The sequence below is a fragment of the Trachinotus anak genome, unplaced genomic scaffold (assembly GCF_046630095.1).
Source record: "Trachinotus anak isolate AG129_WGS33_773 ecotype Australia unplaced genomic scaffold, CSIRO_AGI_Tana_v1 ptg000021l, whole genome shotgun sequence".
Taxonomy (NCBI): Eukaryota; Metazoa; Chordata; class Actinopteri; order Carangiformes; family Carangidae; genus Trachinotus; species Trachinotus anak.
The window spans coordinates 16,523,460-16,540,054 of NW_027273872.1; the positions used below are offsets into that span (position 1 = coordinate 16,523,460).

Here is a 16,595-nt window from a genome sequence, read left to right on the forward strand (position 1 = left end):
TGTAGTCTCCCCTTACCCTCGCTCCCCCTACCTCATATTCAGCGGGCAACCAGACATTCTTGACATTTTGCAAAGGTTGAAAGACAAAGAACCTTTGTCTCCTAATAAGGCCGCGCTCTATGCCCCACCTGAATGAGAATACTGGGGGCGTGTGAGGAGGTCTGCATGTAGGGTGGGGTGTTTGTGTGTGGCGGTGGAGGTGGAGAGGAGAGGTGCATGTATAGGGATACAGATGTGAGCGTAAAAATGTAAATTAGGCTTGAGAATGAGTGGGTAGGACCAGAAAAGGAAGGAAAGCTGCAGGTAAGAAGAGTGTGTGTGTATGTGTGTGTGTGTGTGTGTGCGTGCGTGCGTGCGTGCGTGCGTGCACGTGTGCATGTGCATGCAGGTAAGTGCTGTGGGAGGATGAGGTTTGGGACTGTGAATGATCCTCTATGGAGAAAGAAAAAGTGAACATTGTTATGATCAATCCCGTCTGTAAGTAGAGAGCGACAACAGTTTGGTCACAGAGGCTAATGTAAGCTATTGCTGTGAGGGACATGGCAGCGCGTTGATGCTTCGCCCTGCAGTCACACACACAGACTCGGATGCTCTACAACAGAGCGATATTCTCCATCACTGCAGGAGCTTGAAGCGGAACTCACAGCACCCAAGGTCCTTCTGGTCTCTTCTCATCTCTCTCTCTCATCCATCACACCCCTCAGCTCTACCTCTCACCTCCCTCACCACCTCCTTCAGTCTCTCTTGCACCTTATTCCTCCACAGTTTTCTCTGCAAAACTTTTTCCAAAACAGCTGAAGCAAGAGAAAAATAGTGTTTAAGCAAGTGTAAACAAGGACAGAGGCGCGATGAAATGGGGAGGTTTAAATAGTTAGAGCTCACCACCTGGTCAAGCACCTTCCAACCTTTGGTTTAGTCAGTTGTTGTTTTCCACTCTGCTTGTGTCACTTTGAGTTATCTCTACCTTATTCCCTCCACTTACCATACAGCTGTGGCCTCGTGTTATGCAGTGTCCCTTCATTGTCTGATTTGCAGTTTTCAAGGCAGTGCAATTTTGCAAAGGCGCAGTTAAAACTGTTTTTCTGTTTTGTTTCACCATTACATAAGCAAAAGGTAAAAATATCTGGACCTGTCTTTAAAAGCAGATGGTGTGGTTATGACATCAGGCTCGTTAAAGGCAGCTATAACTAGGAAGAGCCAAGGGTTGTTGTGAAGTACACCGCCTTGTATCCAGCTTCCCCTACTAACAAGAGGAAGAAATGTTTAGAGTGTGTGTGTGTGTGTGTGTGTGTGTGTCAGAGACAAGCTATGAAACCTAACAAAAGTATGTGCTGCAAAAAGCTTTAAATTCTCCTCTCATAGTCTCTTGTCTTTCTCTATATTAGTCTCCATCTTTGCCCCCCGCCTCCTGTTTCTCTCTCTTTCTGTGTGGGTACTCTGTCACTCACTCGAATGTGGGCAGATATGGGATCATATTCAGACTTCCAGATTCATTCTGCTAGCGACTCAGGAGCCAATATTAGCCATGCGGTCGTTGTTTTACCCATGAGCCCGTTGCCTTGGCAACGTTGCATAAGAGGGAGTGGGAAAGCGGGATGCCCCTTGCTGATTGGGAGACAAGGTGGCAGATCTCTCTTTCTCTCCGCTTGTCTTCCCTGTATCTTCCTCCTGCATCTTGTTCTTTTGCCTCCACTCAACACTCGCTCTAACTGTATGTGTCAAAACACTGAAGCTCCAACTGTCCCCTCATGCCACGTGTTGAGTCAACTCAGCGCCCAGCTCTTCCAAATAGAGCTGCAGTCAACAACAGCATATCTATTACAGTTAGTCGGCCCTGCACCCAAGCTTCAACCTAAATTAAAGCTCCTGTTGGAACAGTGATTTATAGCCCAGTTGGAAATGTTTGTCCACACGGTGCTCGCACATGAGCACCTGCATACACACACTTGCACACACACCACTCCATGAACTGTGTTGTGTATCATCCTTGTCTGTGGGAGGCCTTGGCTAGAGTCAGGCAGGATTGTGCTTTGTTGAATCCACCGAGACCACATGTTCAAGACTGCATGACTTGGCCTTCCATGGCTTCCATACAGGCAAGGTCATGCTGTGTCTACATACCAGGAGGATGAGAGAGAGGGGGAGAAAGAGGGATGATGAGGGAAGGATGGCCTTGGCTCCGGAGACGGGACAATTTATCTTCTGTATCCTCACTGACTGCAACTGGTTTAAAAAGGGAAAAAGAAACATGATCAGGCTAAATACTTAACTAAGACACTTAGGGGCCAGGACTACAGTTTATCCAAAAAATGGCAGAATAACATAACATACACTGTGACATACTTGTGAAGGCAAAACCAGAGAAGTAATTAGTGATGTGGGCAAATCAGGGCTGCTGTAGGTTGCACACTTTCCAACGGAATAACCTCAAATTAAGTTTCTTGTGCAATTAGCATTTTTTCCAGCATGTACTAAGCCAAGAAAAGAGCAGGATGGGCAGCCCCTGTGTGAGGGAGCTGTCTTAATCCATGTGTTTAGCAAGCACCATCTGCTGCTTTTATTCAGATGGGAGCAGAAATATTTTGTTGATTAGGAGAGGATCTGCGAAGGATAGCCGCACCGTTACCACCGGTTACAAAGGACACACATGCTTGATTCTGTCAACTGGTGTCTAGGAAAGCAAACAGACACACAGACATCAACATGCAAGTTTCCAAATAAGTACATGTGCATATGTGAACGTGTATGACAGTAGTGTGGAAACTACTGTAACGCGTCAGAGAGAAGCAGACACACACCAGCTGAGCAGATTTGAAAGAATGCAAACACTTGCTGACAGATTAACAAGGAACCGCTGCACAGTGAGGTAACAGTAAAGAAACAGCACAGTACACAACAATATTGCCTACATTTGGTAAATGTCAGGATGTATTTAAAGGAGCTATAAGGACAATGTGTAATGTGAGAGGCGTCGTTTCTACTGTAGTGATGAACCCACAGAGAATTATCAGCTGACTGCTGCTCCCCTCAGCTTCATTACAGAGAGTTTCAGCTCATTGTTTCGCTGTCTGGCCCACAGATTGGTACACCAGTATCTCAATCAATTATTTATTCCAATTAAAAAAGTTGTTTTTTTTTTTTTTCCTTCCTTCATCCCTGCGATGTTGATATTCGTTTACGAGTATATGTGCCAGTTTTAATGTCTTAAATCTCCTTGTCTCACGTTTATTGCAAATCCTGTGTGTTTTTCCAACTCCAGGTGCTGACCTTGGTGGTCTGATGGACCTGGAGTCTCTGTACCGCGGTGTGGAGCAGAGTATTAACCACACGCGAGCAGGGCGAACACGCAGACAGAGCCTGGACAGGGCCTACAACATCGAGGTGCTGCTGGGCGTCGACGACTCGGTGGTCCAGTTTCACGGGAAGGAGCATGTCCAAAAGTACCTGCTTACACTCATGAACATTGTAAGTGTCGCTGTGGCCCATGTGACGTATCACATCAACGCAGGGCTCCACACACCTCGCACAGAGGCACCTAAATGTGACATTTGTTATTTTGCTTTAAAAAATGAAATTACTAAAACTGTTCCAATTGAGTTGAATGGGGAGTAAGTCACAGAAAGGTCAAAGAGAGAGGGTAAAAGACACACACATGCACACACACACACCCCATCTGAATGAGGATTCAATTCCCCTCCTACATGTTCTCATCCAGCAATCAGCCGCAGGTAATCCTTTCTTCTCTATCTGAATATGATGAGATTTCATTTGTGTGTGTGTGTGTGTGTGTGTGTATATATGTGTGTGTTAGATGAGCCCTGTGCTCTGAAAGGGCTCCTACATATCGTTTCATCAGGCTTTGTGTCATGTCATCATTCATTGTGAGTGTTTGTGTGTGTGTGTGTGAGAGAGAGAGAGAGAGAGAGAGAGAGAGAGATGCAGAAACAGCAGGCAGTAAGCTCCAGGCCACAACAACACTTTGCCAAGCACTCACACTCCCAGGTGTTTGTACGTGTGTGTGTGTGTACATATGCTTGTGTGGTGGAGTGACACCGAACACATTGCAGGCTTTAATCTTTGCAAATTAAACTTGCGGTGAGAGTGCTGTTTGCACGCATTCGGACGCGTGCATGCCCTCCGCATGCGTGTGTGTGTGTGCACATCTGTTTGTCTGCATTCTCCTGTTTACTTTTGCTCCGATTTCGTACTCATATTGCGCAAGGAACCAATCTCCAACTGTTAAGCAGGTGCAAGCACAGAGCAACAAATCCTACCGCACCTCTTTGTCTCAGCTCAGCGCTTGAGAAAGAACAAGAGATGCTGTGCTCTCTGCCTCCCCTTTTAGATATTTGTTAGACAATATAGGAGAGGGGAATACGCAGCCGTGTCGCAGCCCCCCTCTAATCTGTGGGGAAGAGATGGAGAGACAGAGGGAGAAGGAGTATTTTAAACAGCGCATTCGGAATAAATTACTGACAGCCAGATAAACAGAAATAAATAAATAAGGGCTGCCTCCCACGCGTGGCATCTGGGCGACTTTCTTCTTGAAAGTTTGCTTTGCTCACTTCAGGATGGGTGTGCTCTCTCTCTCTCTCTCTGTCTCTCTCTCTCTCTCTCTCTCTCTCTCTCTCTCTCTATGTCTCTGTTTTATTTCTTTTCCTCTGTCTTCCTCTCACCCTCCCAGTCGCGCGGCAGAACTGACTCGCTCTACACTGAGCTCTTTTGCATTGTTACTCCTCCCTGACTGGGGGAGTTTATGGCAGCTAATCCTCACCAATGGTGAAAAAAAAACACAGCTTTATGAGAAGACATACAAGGTAAATTTAAGAGAGTGATTTTAGAAGATGTATTTGCCACAGGTGCCCTCTAAAGGCATTCAGATTCATTCACACAAAGGACAAGTTTTTGAATTATTGTAATAGTGTGGCTGTTTAACCACACAGAAACAGAAATACTTTTCTTCTCTGTTTTGGCCTTTTTTTTGAGAGAATTAGGTCATTAATTTAAGGGTATAAGTTTTATTAGGAAGTGGTGTTTTACTAATTTAGTTTAGTGGTGTAATAAAGTTAATATGGTCATGTCTATATGGTTTTTACAGTTAATGTTTAACACAAACCTGAGAAAATAAGGGCACTGTTTCAGCACTGTAAAACCATCAAATTTATCTCATGATGTCTCCCCTCTGCTCCTCTGCCACTCGTGTATTTTTTTCTGTTCTACTTGTTCTTCTCCACATCAGTTCTTCTGCCCAATTTCTCTCCATACTTCCAGCCTGAATTGAGTGTATGTGATCTCTGCCTTTCTGTATGCAGTTACACTTTCACCCCTGAAAAAAAGTGTGCGAAGTGATCCTCACTCTTTTATTAGAGCAGCTGTTACACTGTTGCACAGGCAAATTCAAAGGATAAAAAAAGCACTTGTGTTTCAGTGCAAAGGGGATTATTATGAAAATTTAAAATATATTCATTGTTTCTCATCTATTGTGTCTGTAATTACTCTCTGCATCCCCCTCCTTTATCTGTGTGTCTCTGTGTGTCTCTTTGACTGGCAGCTGAAGTGAGGGTCAAGGTGGACTATGAGGTCTTGTGTGTGTGTGTGTGTTTTGGAGAATAGTGGGCAGTACTGCTGTCTGCAGGACATCAAAGCACTCCCACAGAAAACCACTAAATCCTGTCTGCAAAGTTCATCAGGAGTGTCATGGGTTCAAGGGTTTTGTGTGTGTGTGTGTGTGTGTGTGTGTGTGTGTGTGTGTGTGTGTGTGTGTGTGTGTGTGTTAAGTGTGTGAATTGGTAATTCACCTTCCCACTCCTTTCCCATGTGTTTACCTCAATTCCTCAGGTTCAATGGCATCAATGGACTAAGAATAGGTCTGACCATGTGACACACAAACTATCAGTGGATGATATGAAAAAATAGTGAACATGTGCATTGTAAACAAAAAGAACTGTGTCCATGTAGAAGAACAGCTGAGGAAATGGGACACATGAATGTGAAAAGCTCACTAATGTCTTAATGAAACTGGCACTTTTTTTTTAACTGCATCAAAAAAAAAAAAAAATCCAGAGCCTTTTCTAGCCTCTCATCCTCTCTCTCTCTCTCTCTCTCTCTCTCTTTCTCTCTCACTCTGTCTCTCATTCAACAAAAATCATAAAAAGAGGATTTAATTTGAGATGATTTCTATGACTGAAGAGATATTAAAGAGATCTGGGGAAACGGATGGATTAACGGCAAAGTTGGACAAAAAAAAAAGTTAAAAACAACTTGCACTGCTGAAGAGAGGCTTCATAATTGTGATAGGACATGCTAAGGACAAAAACTAAAATTGGGAACATTTCTTTTTTAGAATTGTGAAACCCTCCATGTTTAAACAAGAGGATGGGTAATCCTGTAATCCTGACTCCTCAAAAAGAAATCAACTTCAGCTCACGTTATTGTGGGTTAAGTCTTTTGACTTTTTCCGAAGCTAGTCACCGTGACACAGGAGCTGCTGTTTGCTTTGTTTCCTAACAACAGTCAGTGTCAACAGTGTCGGTTTCTTTTAACCATGACCTAAAGATTTTGGTTTTCTAAACTTAACCAACTTTTTACACAGTGGTCGCAGATTAGAAAACACCCTTTTTAATTACTTTAGTCAAGCTCTCAGATGTAACAGCCAAAGAGGGCGCTGACAAAAAGCTGACATGTAGCCAGCAACAGCATCAGATCAGGAAACACTTGGCATCATTTTGTCATTTAGTTTGGGGAAACTTGTTGCCCCATGCCTGATATGAAAAGCTGTTGCTCTTTGAATTTATTTCATATTACCAGTGTACTCTACAGGTTGTGATCTTAATGTATGTGGCTCTACGATCACCACATGTTGTGTTGCAGTGTCCCTGCATTCATATGTGCATGATAAATCATTATTGGAATGGTGTGTCCATGCACATTTAAGTAATTAATAAAAACAGAGTGTTATAGCAACAGTGTTGCTGTAAATCTGCTGCGTGCCAAATGCCAAGTGGAGGCCATTGTGCAGTAATCTTCCTTCGTGGTGATAGATTTAGTAGCCAATGGTGATCTGTCTGTCTACCTGTCTGTTTCACCCATTAATGGAGACCTTTACAGAGGTGCTGCACACTGTTAATCACACTCTCAATGGATATGAATAGTCACTGCTGATGAGGGAGGTGTGTGTGTGTGTGTGTGTGTGTGTGTGTGTGTGTGTTAGGGGTGTGCTCACACATGTGTATGTATATGTGTCTGTGTGCATGTTTAATTTTAATGATGCATATTGGTTTACTGAGGTGTATTTTGTCTGCACCTTCATGCCTCCAGTATGTGATAAGCATAATTTCTGTGAGAGCTGGGTGCAGATGGTCCTGTCTGGTCTTTACCAAAGCTCCTGTAGGCAGAGAAAAGTCACATTAATAAGTGGAGGGAAGAGCTGGGAAAGGGGGGTAGTCCAGGTAATAATAGACACCTTGTTAGCTGGAAGTGTCACAGACATGTAAGGAGTACTGTCAGACTGTGAGCTCAAATTCTGGGTCCCAGTTTTTAAATGTTCCCATGCGTGTTGACAAAAAGATGTAGAAAAGCTGTCCAAAGTCTTCTAATTTATGTATCACTCCAGCCAAATTTTATTAGATGACTCATTTCTGTCTCATCAGCAGCTGAGAGTGTTTTTTAATGCATATTTTCAAAATGTTTCCTGTCAAATTTTCATTGCCTATTAAATGAAGCCCACTCACCGTGATGAGTTGATTAAAACGCATGAGCCCAGTGAATAAAGCCCTGCGAAAATATTCATATTATTACACAGTTAGCTTGAATGTATCTTAAGCCTTGATGAGCTTATTACTACTATGTATCACTTAGTCTTAGTAAGGGCCAAGAAACAGACAAATCCACACAGACATAGAAGATTTTCTTTTTCTTTATATTTCATTTTGATATATGAGGTAAGGAGTCACTGTATTACTAAATGGAGGTGTGAATCTCTTCCCTTCTGTATTCTGTCTTCTGAAACAACTACCATTTTCCTTGTACAACTCTGTACCTTCCTCCCTTTTCATGCTTCAGGTTTTAATTCAGCCTCTAACCCAATGCTGAAATTACAAAAACAAACTCACTGACATGTTGTCAATGCACAAAATTAATGTTTTCTGATGCTGCTCAAGGTTTGTTTACATGGGTTTTGTTTGTAAACAGGAGTGAAGTGGGCTTGTGTTTTCCAATTATCATGCACGTAAACAAACTAAATCCTTGTTTACTTTGAAATCAAACACTTGAATTATACCTACAATTTATGTGATTAATAATGTGATATAATTACTAATGATGCCTTTGATATCACTCACTCCCCACATTGCAAGTTTTCTCCAGTCTTTCTACTTAATTTTGTGGTCCTCCTTGCAGAGTTAAGAGGCAGGCCCTGTCTGCATTATTTATCTCCTAGTAATGATTTTGTGCCTTGCTGACCTCTAGGCCTGCGTTACTTACTACACATACAGACTAACACACACACACACAGACAACTGGACAAATCTAGGCTAACCTGGATACCTGTAGCCTGGGTGGGAAGTACTGACACCTGCCGCCGCCCTTCAGAACGTCAGAGCTCAGCCAGCAGCATTGATGAGAGACATGCCCATACAGTTGCTAACAAGGAGCTGTGCATGGGCGTGTGTGTTGGATGTTTATGTGTGCATGCATGGGTGAGCACATTTCACTGAATATGTGGGTGTGTTTGGGATTATGAATTGCTGTGGCACATCTGTCCTCCAGTGTACAGCATCTGTGTGAGAAGGGTCAAACTGTATGGAAGAGTTAAAGTGACTAAAGATGGGACTGAACAGACTCTACATTGCCTTTTTGCGTGTGTGTGTGTGTGAAAGTGTGTGTTTGTGTGTCTCATTAGAGTGGAACGTGTGGTGTCTGGGTCACCTGGAAGTCAACCGCTCCTAATTGGCCTAACAGTTGTCAAGGAAACGGGCTGGATCAGGCCAAGTGTGAACTGACCCACCCAAGTGTTCATGTCATCACAAACAAACACAGTCCCACACACACACACACACACACATACACACACACACACACACACACATTGTCATTGTGTGTCACTTCCATATACTCTAGCCTGCCAAGATAACGAGGGAGTGAGACAAATGTTACCAAATGAGAGACAGAAATACCAGTAGGTAGTCAGACGCACACACACACACAGACACACACACAGACAGGATTAAATTGAGAAGACAACAGAACCCTCTGTCTTTGTTGTTTGGTGGTTGCCTAGCAACTCGGTGTCTTTTTTAATGTGTGAAAGGAGCGTCCAAAACATGGAACTGAAGGTTGCTGGAAGAAAACTTTTCCCTGTCTTCTCCTGTGACCCGCACTCTGAAACTCGTCCCATCTGCTCTTCCACCTGTCATATCGGGAACTGAAGCCCATTATCAAGTATTAAAAGATGGCCAGTCCAAGAATACATGTTATCATCATAGTCTGCAGCCCATAGACATTTTATATATTGTGTTCAGTGTTTGAAAGTAAAGAACTACGTTTAAGTACAATTTTGAGTCATTGTACTTTATATTTTATACTTTACATTCATCTTACTTACTTTGCAGATTACGATTTAACATGCAAAACATATCCTGTTTATTAAAATATGATGCATTGTTAGGAAGGCAGAAGGTTTAAAAAAAGACACATTATAAAGTGTAGGATCCAGTGCTATTGCATCTTGACCTCAGCATCTGTTGTATCAATTTTGACCAGCAACTATATCGAGGTGCAATGCCAAAACTCAATGCTACTTAATGCAGTTGTGTTGGCTTACAATGCCTTATGATCACAACTCTAAGCATGACTCTATCCTTTCCCTCATTTAATACTCTGTTCCATTCACAGCTCAAGGTCAAATAGTCTCAGTTAGACAGTTAAAGTATCCATAATTTCTAGTGTTTCAGTTTGGAAAACCATGGATTCCCACAAGATGTGACTTTCCTTATGTAAAATGCCTCTTCAGCACTGCTAATGTTATTTTACTGATGTTTGGCTACATTAGAAATTTAGCTTAGAATGCTGGCACCAGTACACTTAACATTTCAGAAGGTTAATTAGTAAATCTCATCATTTACCAGACAGATGGTCCTAATAACACAAAGGTCAGGCAGTACTGCAAATCAAACATGACTTTATTTTGCGGTTTCTGAACATGATGTAAAGCTGTTAAGGCTTTACGTTGCAAACATGTTTATATGTTGATGTAATCAAATACATTTATTCCAGATGGTTTGTGGTTAGCAAATTATAATTCTGACTTGGAGGCTCACTCAGTTGTTCCTAACAGGAAGCTGGAATTTCCAACTTGACACCACGTATGGAAAAGAGCATTGAGTAACTCCAGAACCTTCTCCGCAGCTCCATGCAGCATTTGTTTCCTAAGAATGCATCGTTTCCACTGCCTTCAAGCTCCTACTCTTTTCTCACTTTGCCACCGTGCTCCTTCTCTCCTCTCTGCTTCTTGTCTCTTCCCCTCTGCCTCTGTCTCTATTCATAGCATTCCTCAACTCTCTCATACCTTTCTCTCACTGGATGTGTTGGCAATTTTGCTCCTCATCTCTGTACCTCTGTGAGTGTGTGTGTGTGTGTGTGTGTGTGTGTGTACAGTATGTGTCTCTTTCTCCACAGCATGTCCATCAGCCATCTCATTATGGCTGTCTGTTTTTACATCCCTTTGCCTCATTAGGCACCACACACAGCCACTGAGGACAGCAGGCCTCAACTCCAGCGCCAATTTACCTCCCTCTCTCTCCCTTTCCCTCTCTCTCTCACTTTGTGTCTGTGTGTCTGTGAGTGTGTGTTTTACCATATTACCTTGTTTCCGTGCATTAGTCTCTTTCTTTCCTTTGCATCTTCCTTCCTACAGCTCCTCTCCATCTGTGCTCATGGGAAACTGAGTTCCTCTCCTCACCCTCATTTTTTCTAATTAATTGGGAAAATCACTCTAATCAAACTATTATATGGAAAAGAACTACAGAGCATTTGGACCATCTTTTTTTTTTTAAAGGGAAGTTTGAAATTTTATGAAATACACTTATTCAGTTCCTTACAGAGAGTTAGATGAAAAGATTGATACATTTAATGTGAAGGTGCAGCCAGCAGGTGGCCAGCTTACTTCAGCATAGTGTCTCCAGGAAGTCACTGCGCCTGCCCGAGAAATAGTCTGGCACATAACTCCCTGAATAACTTGTCATAGTTTTTGTATGAATGACACAAACAAGATATATATATATATATATATATATATATATATATATATATATATATTAATTTGTGAACTTTTGAGATTCTAGTTAGTGGCTGTTGTTATCTTTTGACAGAACCAGGCTATTTTTTCCTCATGTTTTCAGTCAATGTTGCTAACCTAAGCTAACCAGTTGCTGACTACAGCTTCATTATTAAAGGACAGACATGAGAGAGGTGTGGATCTTCTGAAGAAAGCAATTAAGCATATTTTCCAAAATCATGAACCATTATTTTGACATTTTATTCACATTAACAACCAAATACCGATGGATTATTAAAAAAACCCTTTATTTATGTTATTATATAATATGTTATATTATGTTATTTACTTTTTACATTTATAACTGCATACCTGGTGGTTTATTAGAAAGTGAGAAAGCACTTCATTAGCATTAATTAATGGGTCATCCTCAACAAAAACTGTTGGCCTGATTAATGTTTATAACTGATCTATAAAGCATGATCATGTATTTATTGTCTATTAACTACTAACTATTATTAACTATTAATGAAGCCATTAGTTACAATTTACAACCCATTTAGATCTTAGACTTTTCTTCAATTACTGCTACTGATCTTTTATGCTCCTGCTTGTGTTTCTTTCTATGTGACTCCAGGTGAATGAGATCTACCATGACCAGTCTCTGGGAGCAAAGATCAATGTGGTGCTGGTGCGGATTATCATGCTGGGCTACGGCAAGGTAAGACTTTACAAGACACGAGTTCTTGTGAAAAGTCAAGTGAGCTGCAGTTCCTGGAAAGTGCGTGCCTTGTCTCTCTGTCAGCACCATCTTTGATACTGGGATTTTGGTACAGTCACTTTAAGTACCTACAGTAAGCACAGCCAAGTCGTACACACACTCATAAACAAACACACAGACACACGCGCACACTCATCAGCACGCACTGATGCCCGGAGCCTGTTATTCCAGTGGACTGAGCAAAAGAGGAACTAAAAGCATGCAGTGTCCCAGGGGAGTGTTTTCAAGTCGCACGCCTTCACAGTTCAGCACCAAAGCACACAGAAACTCTGCCCGTTATGCAATCAGCCTTCCTCCCAGTAGGTTGCAGCAAAGAATCATGGGAAGTCCAGGCAAAGATAAACAATCAATGATAGCCCTCCCTCATTCATAAACGGAGAGACCAGATGATGGGGGTTGCATCCTTTTCTTCTTGACTGTAACTCAATCTGCCTGTCTGTGCTGAAGAGAGGCAGAGAGAGAAAGAGTGGGAGAGAGGGAAAAAGAGATAAAGCTAAAGATGACAGGAATGGAGGAGGGCAGGGATTACCCCACAGGATGATACAAATGATTTTACTGCTGGATAGGTGCTCTGTGATACACTTATACTGCTGTAGCCTTATCTCTTCCTCTCCTCTCTACAGTCCCATTGGAGCCTGGGAACACACACTCACACACACACACACACACACGCCCCTACATTGGTCATTCTGGGCCAGCCCCTATGCAGCTTCAGCCAAAGCTCCGGCTGTCCATCATCCCCAATTACCGTGGCAACAGAGCTGCACCCAGACAGCCTGCAGATTGGCTATGTGACCCTGAATGCAGGCGCACCCACACACCCACACTTCACACACACACACACTACAAAACAACATGTACACACAATACACAAAATTACAAACACATTTCAAAGATCATAAAAACACACTGAAACACACACTCAAGCACCTGATGAACATGAGAGAGTGCACACACGTGTGCAGTGCACTCTGTCTAAGGGGCGTTAGTGCAGAGTGTGGACTTCACGATCCATCATGTGTGCAGAGGCAGGCCCATATGTCTTTGCTGCAACGCACTCCTGCTACACACAGTCTCTGCCGTTTGATTCAGCTTTGCATTGTGCATGTGTGAAAACAGCGAGGAAATGTAGAAAGCGAGGCAAAAAAGGAAGCAATGGAAGAGAGAGATGGAAAGACTTGTACAGCAGAATGTGACGAGGGGAGGGGAGTGAAGCTCCTAATGAGGAAGAGCAGGAGAGGTGAAGGTGAATGGAAGGAATTGCGGGCATCTGGGTGTTTGTGTGTCCGTGGGTGTCGGTATTATGCATTTAATTATAAGTAAATATTCTGTAATTGGACATGTTTTTGGCTATTAGTGCATAGCTCATTAATAGGCAGCTCTGTGTGTAGTTTCATGTTCACTATTGAAATCATCAAGATTACAGGATCCCAGGATTATTGTGTGACTACTGTGTGTGTGTGTGTTTGTGTGTGTGTGTGTGTGTGTGTGTGTGTGTGTGTGTGTGTGCCTGTGTTGTACACCTCAGCAATTCGCAAGATGTGCTGACAATATATAACATTGTGACACTGCCCTCTACAGGGTTGAATAAAATGTTGTTGTACCAGAAGTGAAACACAAAGCGGGTATAGTTTCCCGTTTTTGTATAATCTTTACACCGTCTTCTCTTTTTCCTTCTGTGTGTGTTCACACGTGTGTGTGTGTATGTGTGTGTGTGTGTGTATCTTTCTTTCTTTCCAGTCCATGAGTCTGATTGAACTGGGGAACCCATCTCAGAGTCTGGAGAATGTGTGTCGCTGGGCCTTCCTGCAGCAGAAGCAGGACACAGGGGACGCAGAGTATCATGACCATGCCATCTTCCTCACACGACAGGAATTTGGCCCCACGGGCATGCAGGGTAATAAGGAAATGTACACAATTTAAAGCCTTGATAACCCCCTCTGTTTAACATATAGTACATACATCTAAGCTACATGCCAAACCTCTTGAGGACCTAAAGCTCATAAGTGCTCATAGAACGCTCCCCTCTTCCTTCCTTTGCCTTATACAGCTGCATTGCACACTGTGGGTTTGGTGGTTGGTGGTTTTCTGTGCAGCAGAGTGCAGACTAAGAGGCAGGCCCAGGGGAGAGGCCTCTAAAGGCAGTGGCCTAGCTATCCAGAAGCCCTTCAGCTGCCCTTGGGCTCAGCCTTCAGCAGCAGAAAATCAATAGACAGAGCAGGGCCAGCCACAGCTCCACAATTAAAGGCAGTACGGGACAGACAAGCACACTGGGAGTTGGAGATTGGCATATGTGGGGGCGGAGGGCGACGGTTTAGGGTTAGGATTAGACACACAAATATACACACATTTGTCCCTATGTGTAATGCGACAGACTCCTGTGTGTGTGTGTGTGTATGTACTAGACATAGATAAGTCTCAGATTTAGGGTGAGTTGTACAGTAAGTATAGTTTACCCATGCTGGTTACATCTCACTGATCACTGGGGTCTTTTGATGACATGAGTGACATATGCATGTACAGTAAAACTGAGGAATTACTTGGGAAATTACCTAAGATAGAAAATTGTTCAAGTATTATTAAGTTCAAGAGAATACAGATGGACTAATTGGACAATATGAACAAAATGACGTTGATTCATTGAAAAAATATGAAGACCATTTATGTCTGTGTTTAAAAAAGGCAAATAATTAAAAAGATTTCTCCTTTCTCTGATCCTTTCTGATGACACAGTGTGTATAAATATTACACAAATATAAAACAGAAATATTAACGGCCAAATAAAGTCATTTGTGTCCCATTTGGTTTAACACTGAACAATTCCAATAATATAACAAAAGACTATAGATTTTGAAGTGTTTGTCTCTCCTCCCGGTTGCCTAGGTTACGCCCCAGTGACGGGCATGTGCCATCCGGTAAGGAGCTGCACTTTGAATCACGAGGATGGCTTCTCCTCTGCCTTTGTGGTGGCACACGAGACAGGACACGTGTAAGTGTGCTGCCATAATGATGTCTTCAAGCTTGCTTACACAATACAGCAGAAGACAGCAAGACAGTCACTTAAAGGACTGTATTGATTTGTTACAGTTTTGGTCCATTGGTCACCTCAGCCAATGTCTGATGAGAGGGCTGCCTCTGCCTCCCTCCGTCTTCCTTGTCCTCTTGACCTCCCTTTCTCTGTGCAGGCTGGGGATGGAGCACGACGGCCAGGGGAACCGCTGTGGAGATGAGGTGCACATGGGCAGCATCATGGCTCCGCTGGTGCAAGCTGCCTTCCACCGCTTTCACTGGTCAAGATGTAGCATGCAAGAGCTGGGACGCTACCTTCAGTGAGACACACACACACACACACACACACACACACACACACACACACACACACACACACACACTCAAACTAGGATTTTATGACAGTAAATATTTTTTTAAAGGTTATCACTTCGCTCGTAGCTGATCATTTCAGCCAATAATCAGTGTTTTTAAGATGAGATGTTATTAACCTGAAGGTTACCTGAAATATTGCAAAATTAACAAGCCTTACTGTCGAAATGGTATAATAGTTGTTTGTAAAACATGTTACTGTTTTTACGTAAAACATAGGGCTAAGCGAAAGTATATTTAAGCAAAAGTGCTAAAACATTCACTGGTTTTAGCTTCTCAAATGTGAATATTGACTGTTTTTCTTAGCCTTATATAATAATAATAATAAATCAAATATCTTTCATCTTGTGCTTTTGGTTCAACAAAACATACAAATTGAAGATGTCGCCTTGGGTTTTGGGAAACTGTTAAGGCCACTTGCCACTATTTTATGACATTTTATAGACTTCAGGAAATAGTATTGAGGAAATACTTGTGGTCCTAATTTTCCCTATTTTATGAACAATGACTTGAGTAAATGGAAGAAAATAAAGGAAGAGGGTAAAATCTCATAAATTTTTTTTCGTCTGCTCTTGCAGTTCATATGACTGTCTCCGTGACGACCCCTTTGACCACAACTGGCCCTCTCTGCCTCAGCTCCCTGGTTTGCACTACTCCATGAACGAACAGTGTCGCTTTGACTTCGGGGTGGGCTACACAATGTGCACCGCGGTAAGAGATCCCCATAGTTCGACTTTACTAACATAGTCAGGTTGTACTAACACTTACTGCCTGCACTAATATTGTGAGGGACAGACTGAAGACAATTTCTATAAGAGTTGCCACTAACTTTTTCAAGCTTAGCATCATTTTGTCTCCTGAGATGATGCGTGTCTTGAACACAGTCAGTTCAAGCTGATGTTTCTTTTCAAAGAGCATCATTCTGAGTTAAAGTTTTTAGGATAGATACATTTTGATTCACTCTCAGCACTGACATCTATCTCAGGTCTACACTGTAATGAAATGAGAGTCACACATACACAGCTATTCACATTCTTCTGATGTCCTCTGCTTTCCTCTCCCGGCCACTGGTGGGATTGACATCTTGCTTAAAAGCAGGTAATTGGTTTTGATAGCTATTTCTTTTTTTCTGTTGTTAATGTTAATTATGATAAATGATAC

General features: G+C 42.5%; 1 protein-coding gene across 3 annotated transcripts in view; it reads left to right on the forward strand.

The window, feature by feature from the left end:
• Positions 1 to 16,595, forward strand: part of LOC139605811 (A disintegrin and metalloproteinase with thrombospondin motifs 2-like) — a 128,356-nt gene that overhangs the window by 98,109 nt on the left and 13,652 nt on the right. For all 3 annotated transcript variants that reach the window (XM_071457614.1, XM_071457613.1, XM_071457615.1), the window contains 6 exons: positions 3,260 to 3,465; positions 11,910 to 11,993; positions 13,794 to 13,950; positions 14,937 to 15,042; positions 15,239 to 15,382; positions 16,013 to 16,145. In XM_071457614.1, coding sequence (XP_071313715.1) covers positions 3,260 to 3,465; positions 11,910 to 11,993; positions 13,794 to 13,950; positions 14,937 to 15,042; positions 15,239 to 15,382; positions 16,013 to 16,145 — 830 coding nt within the window. The remainder of the gene's footprint in view (positions 1 to 3,259; positions 3,466 to 11,909; positions 11,994 to 13,793; positions 13,951 to 14,936; positions 15,043 to 15,238; positions 15,383 to 16,012; positions 16,146 to 16,595) is intronic.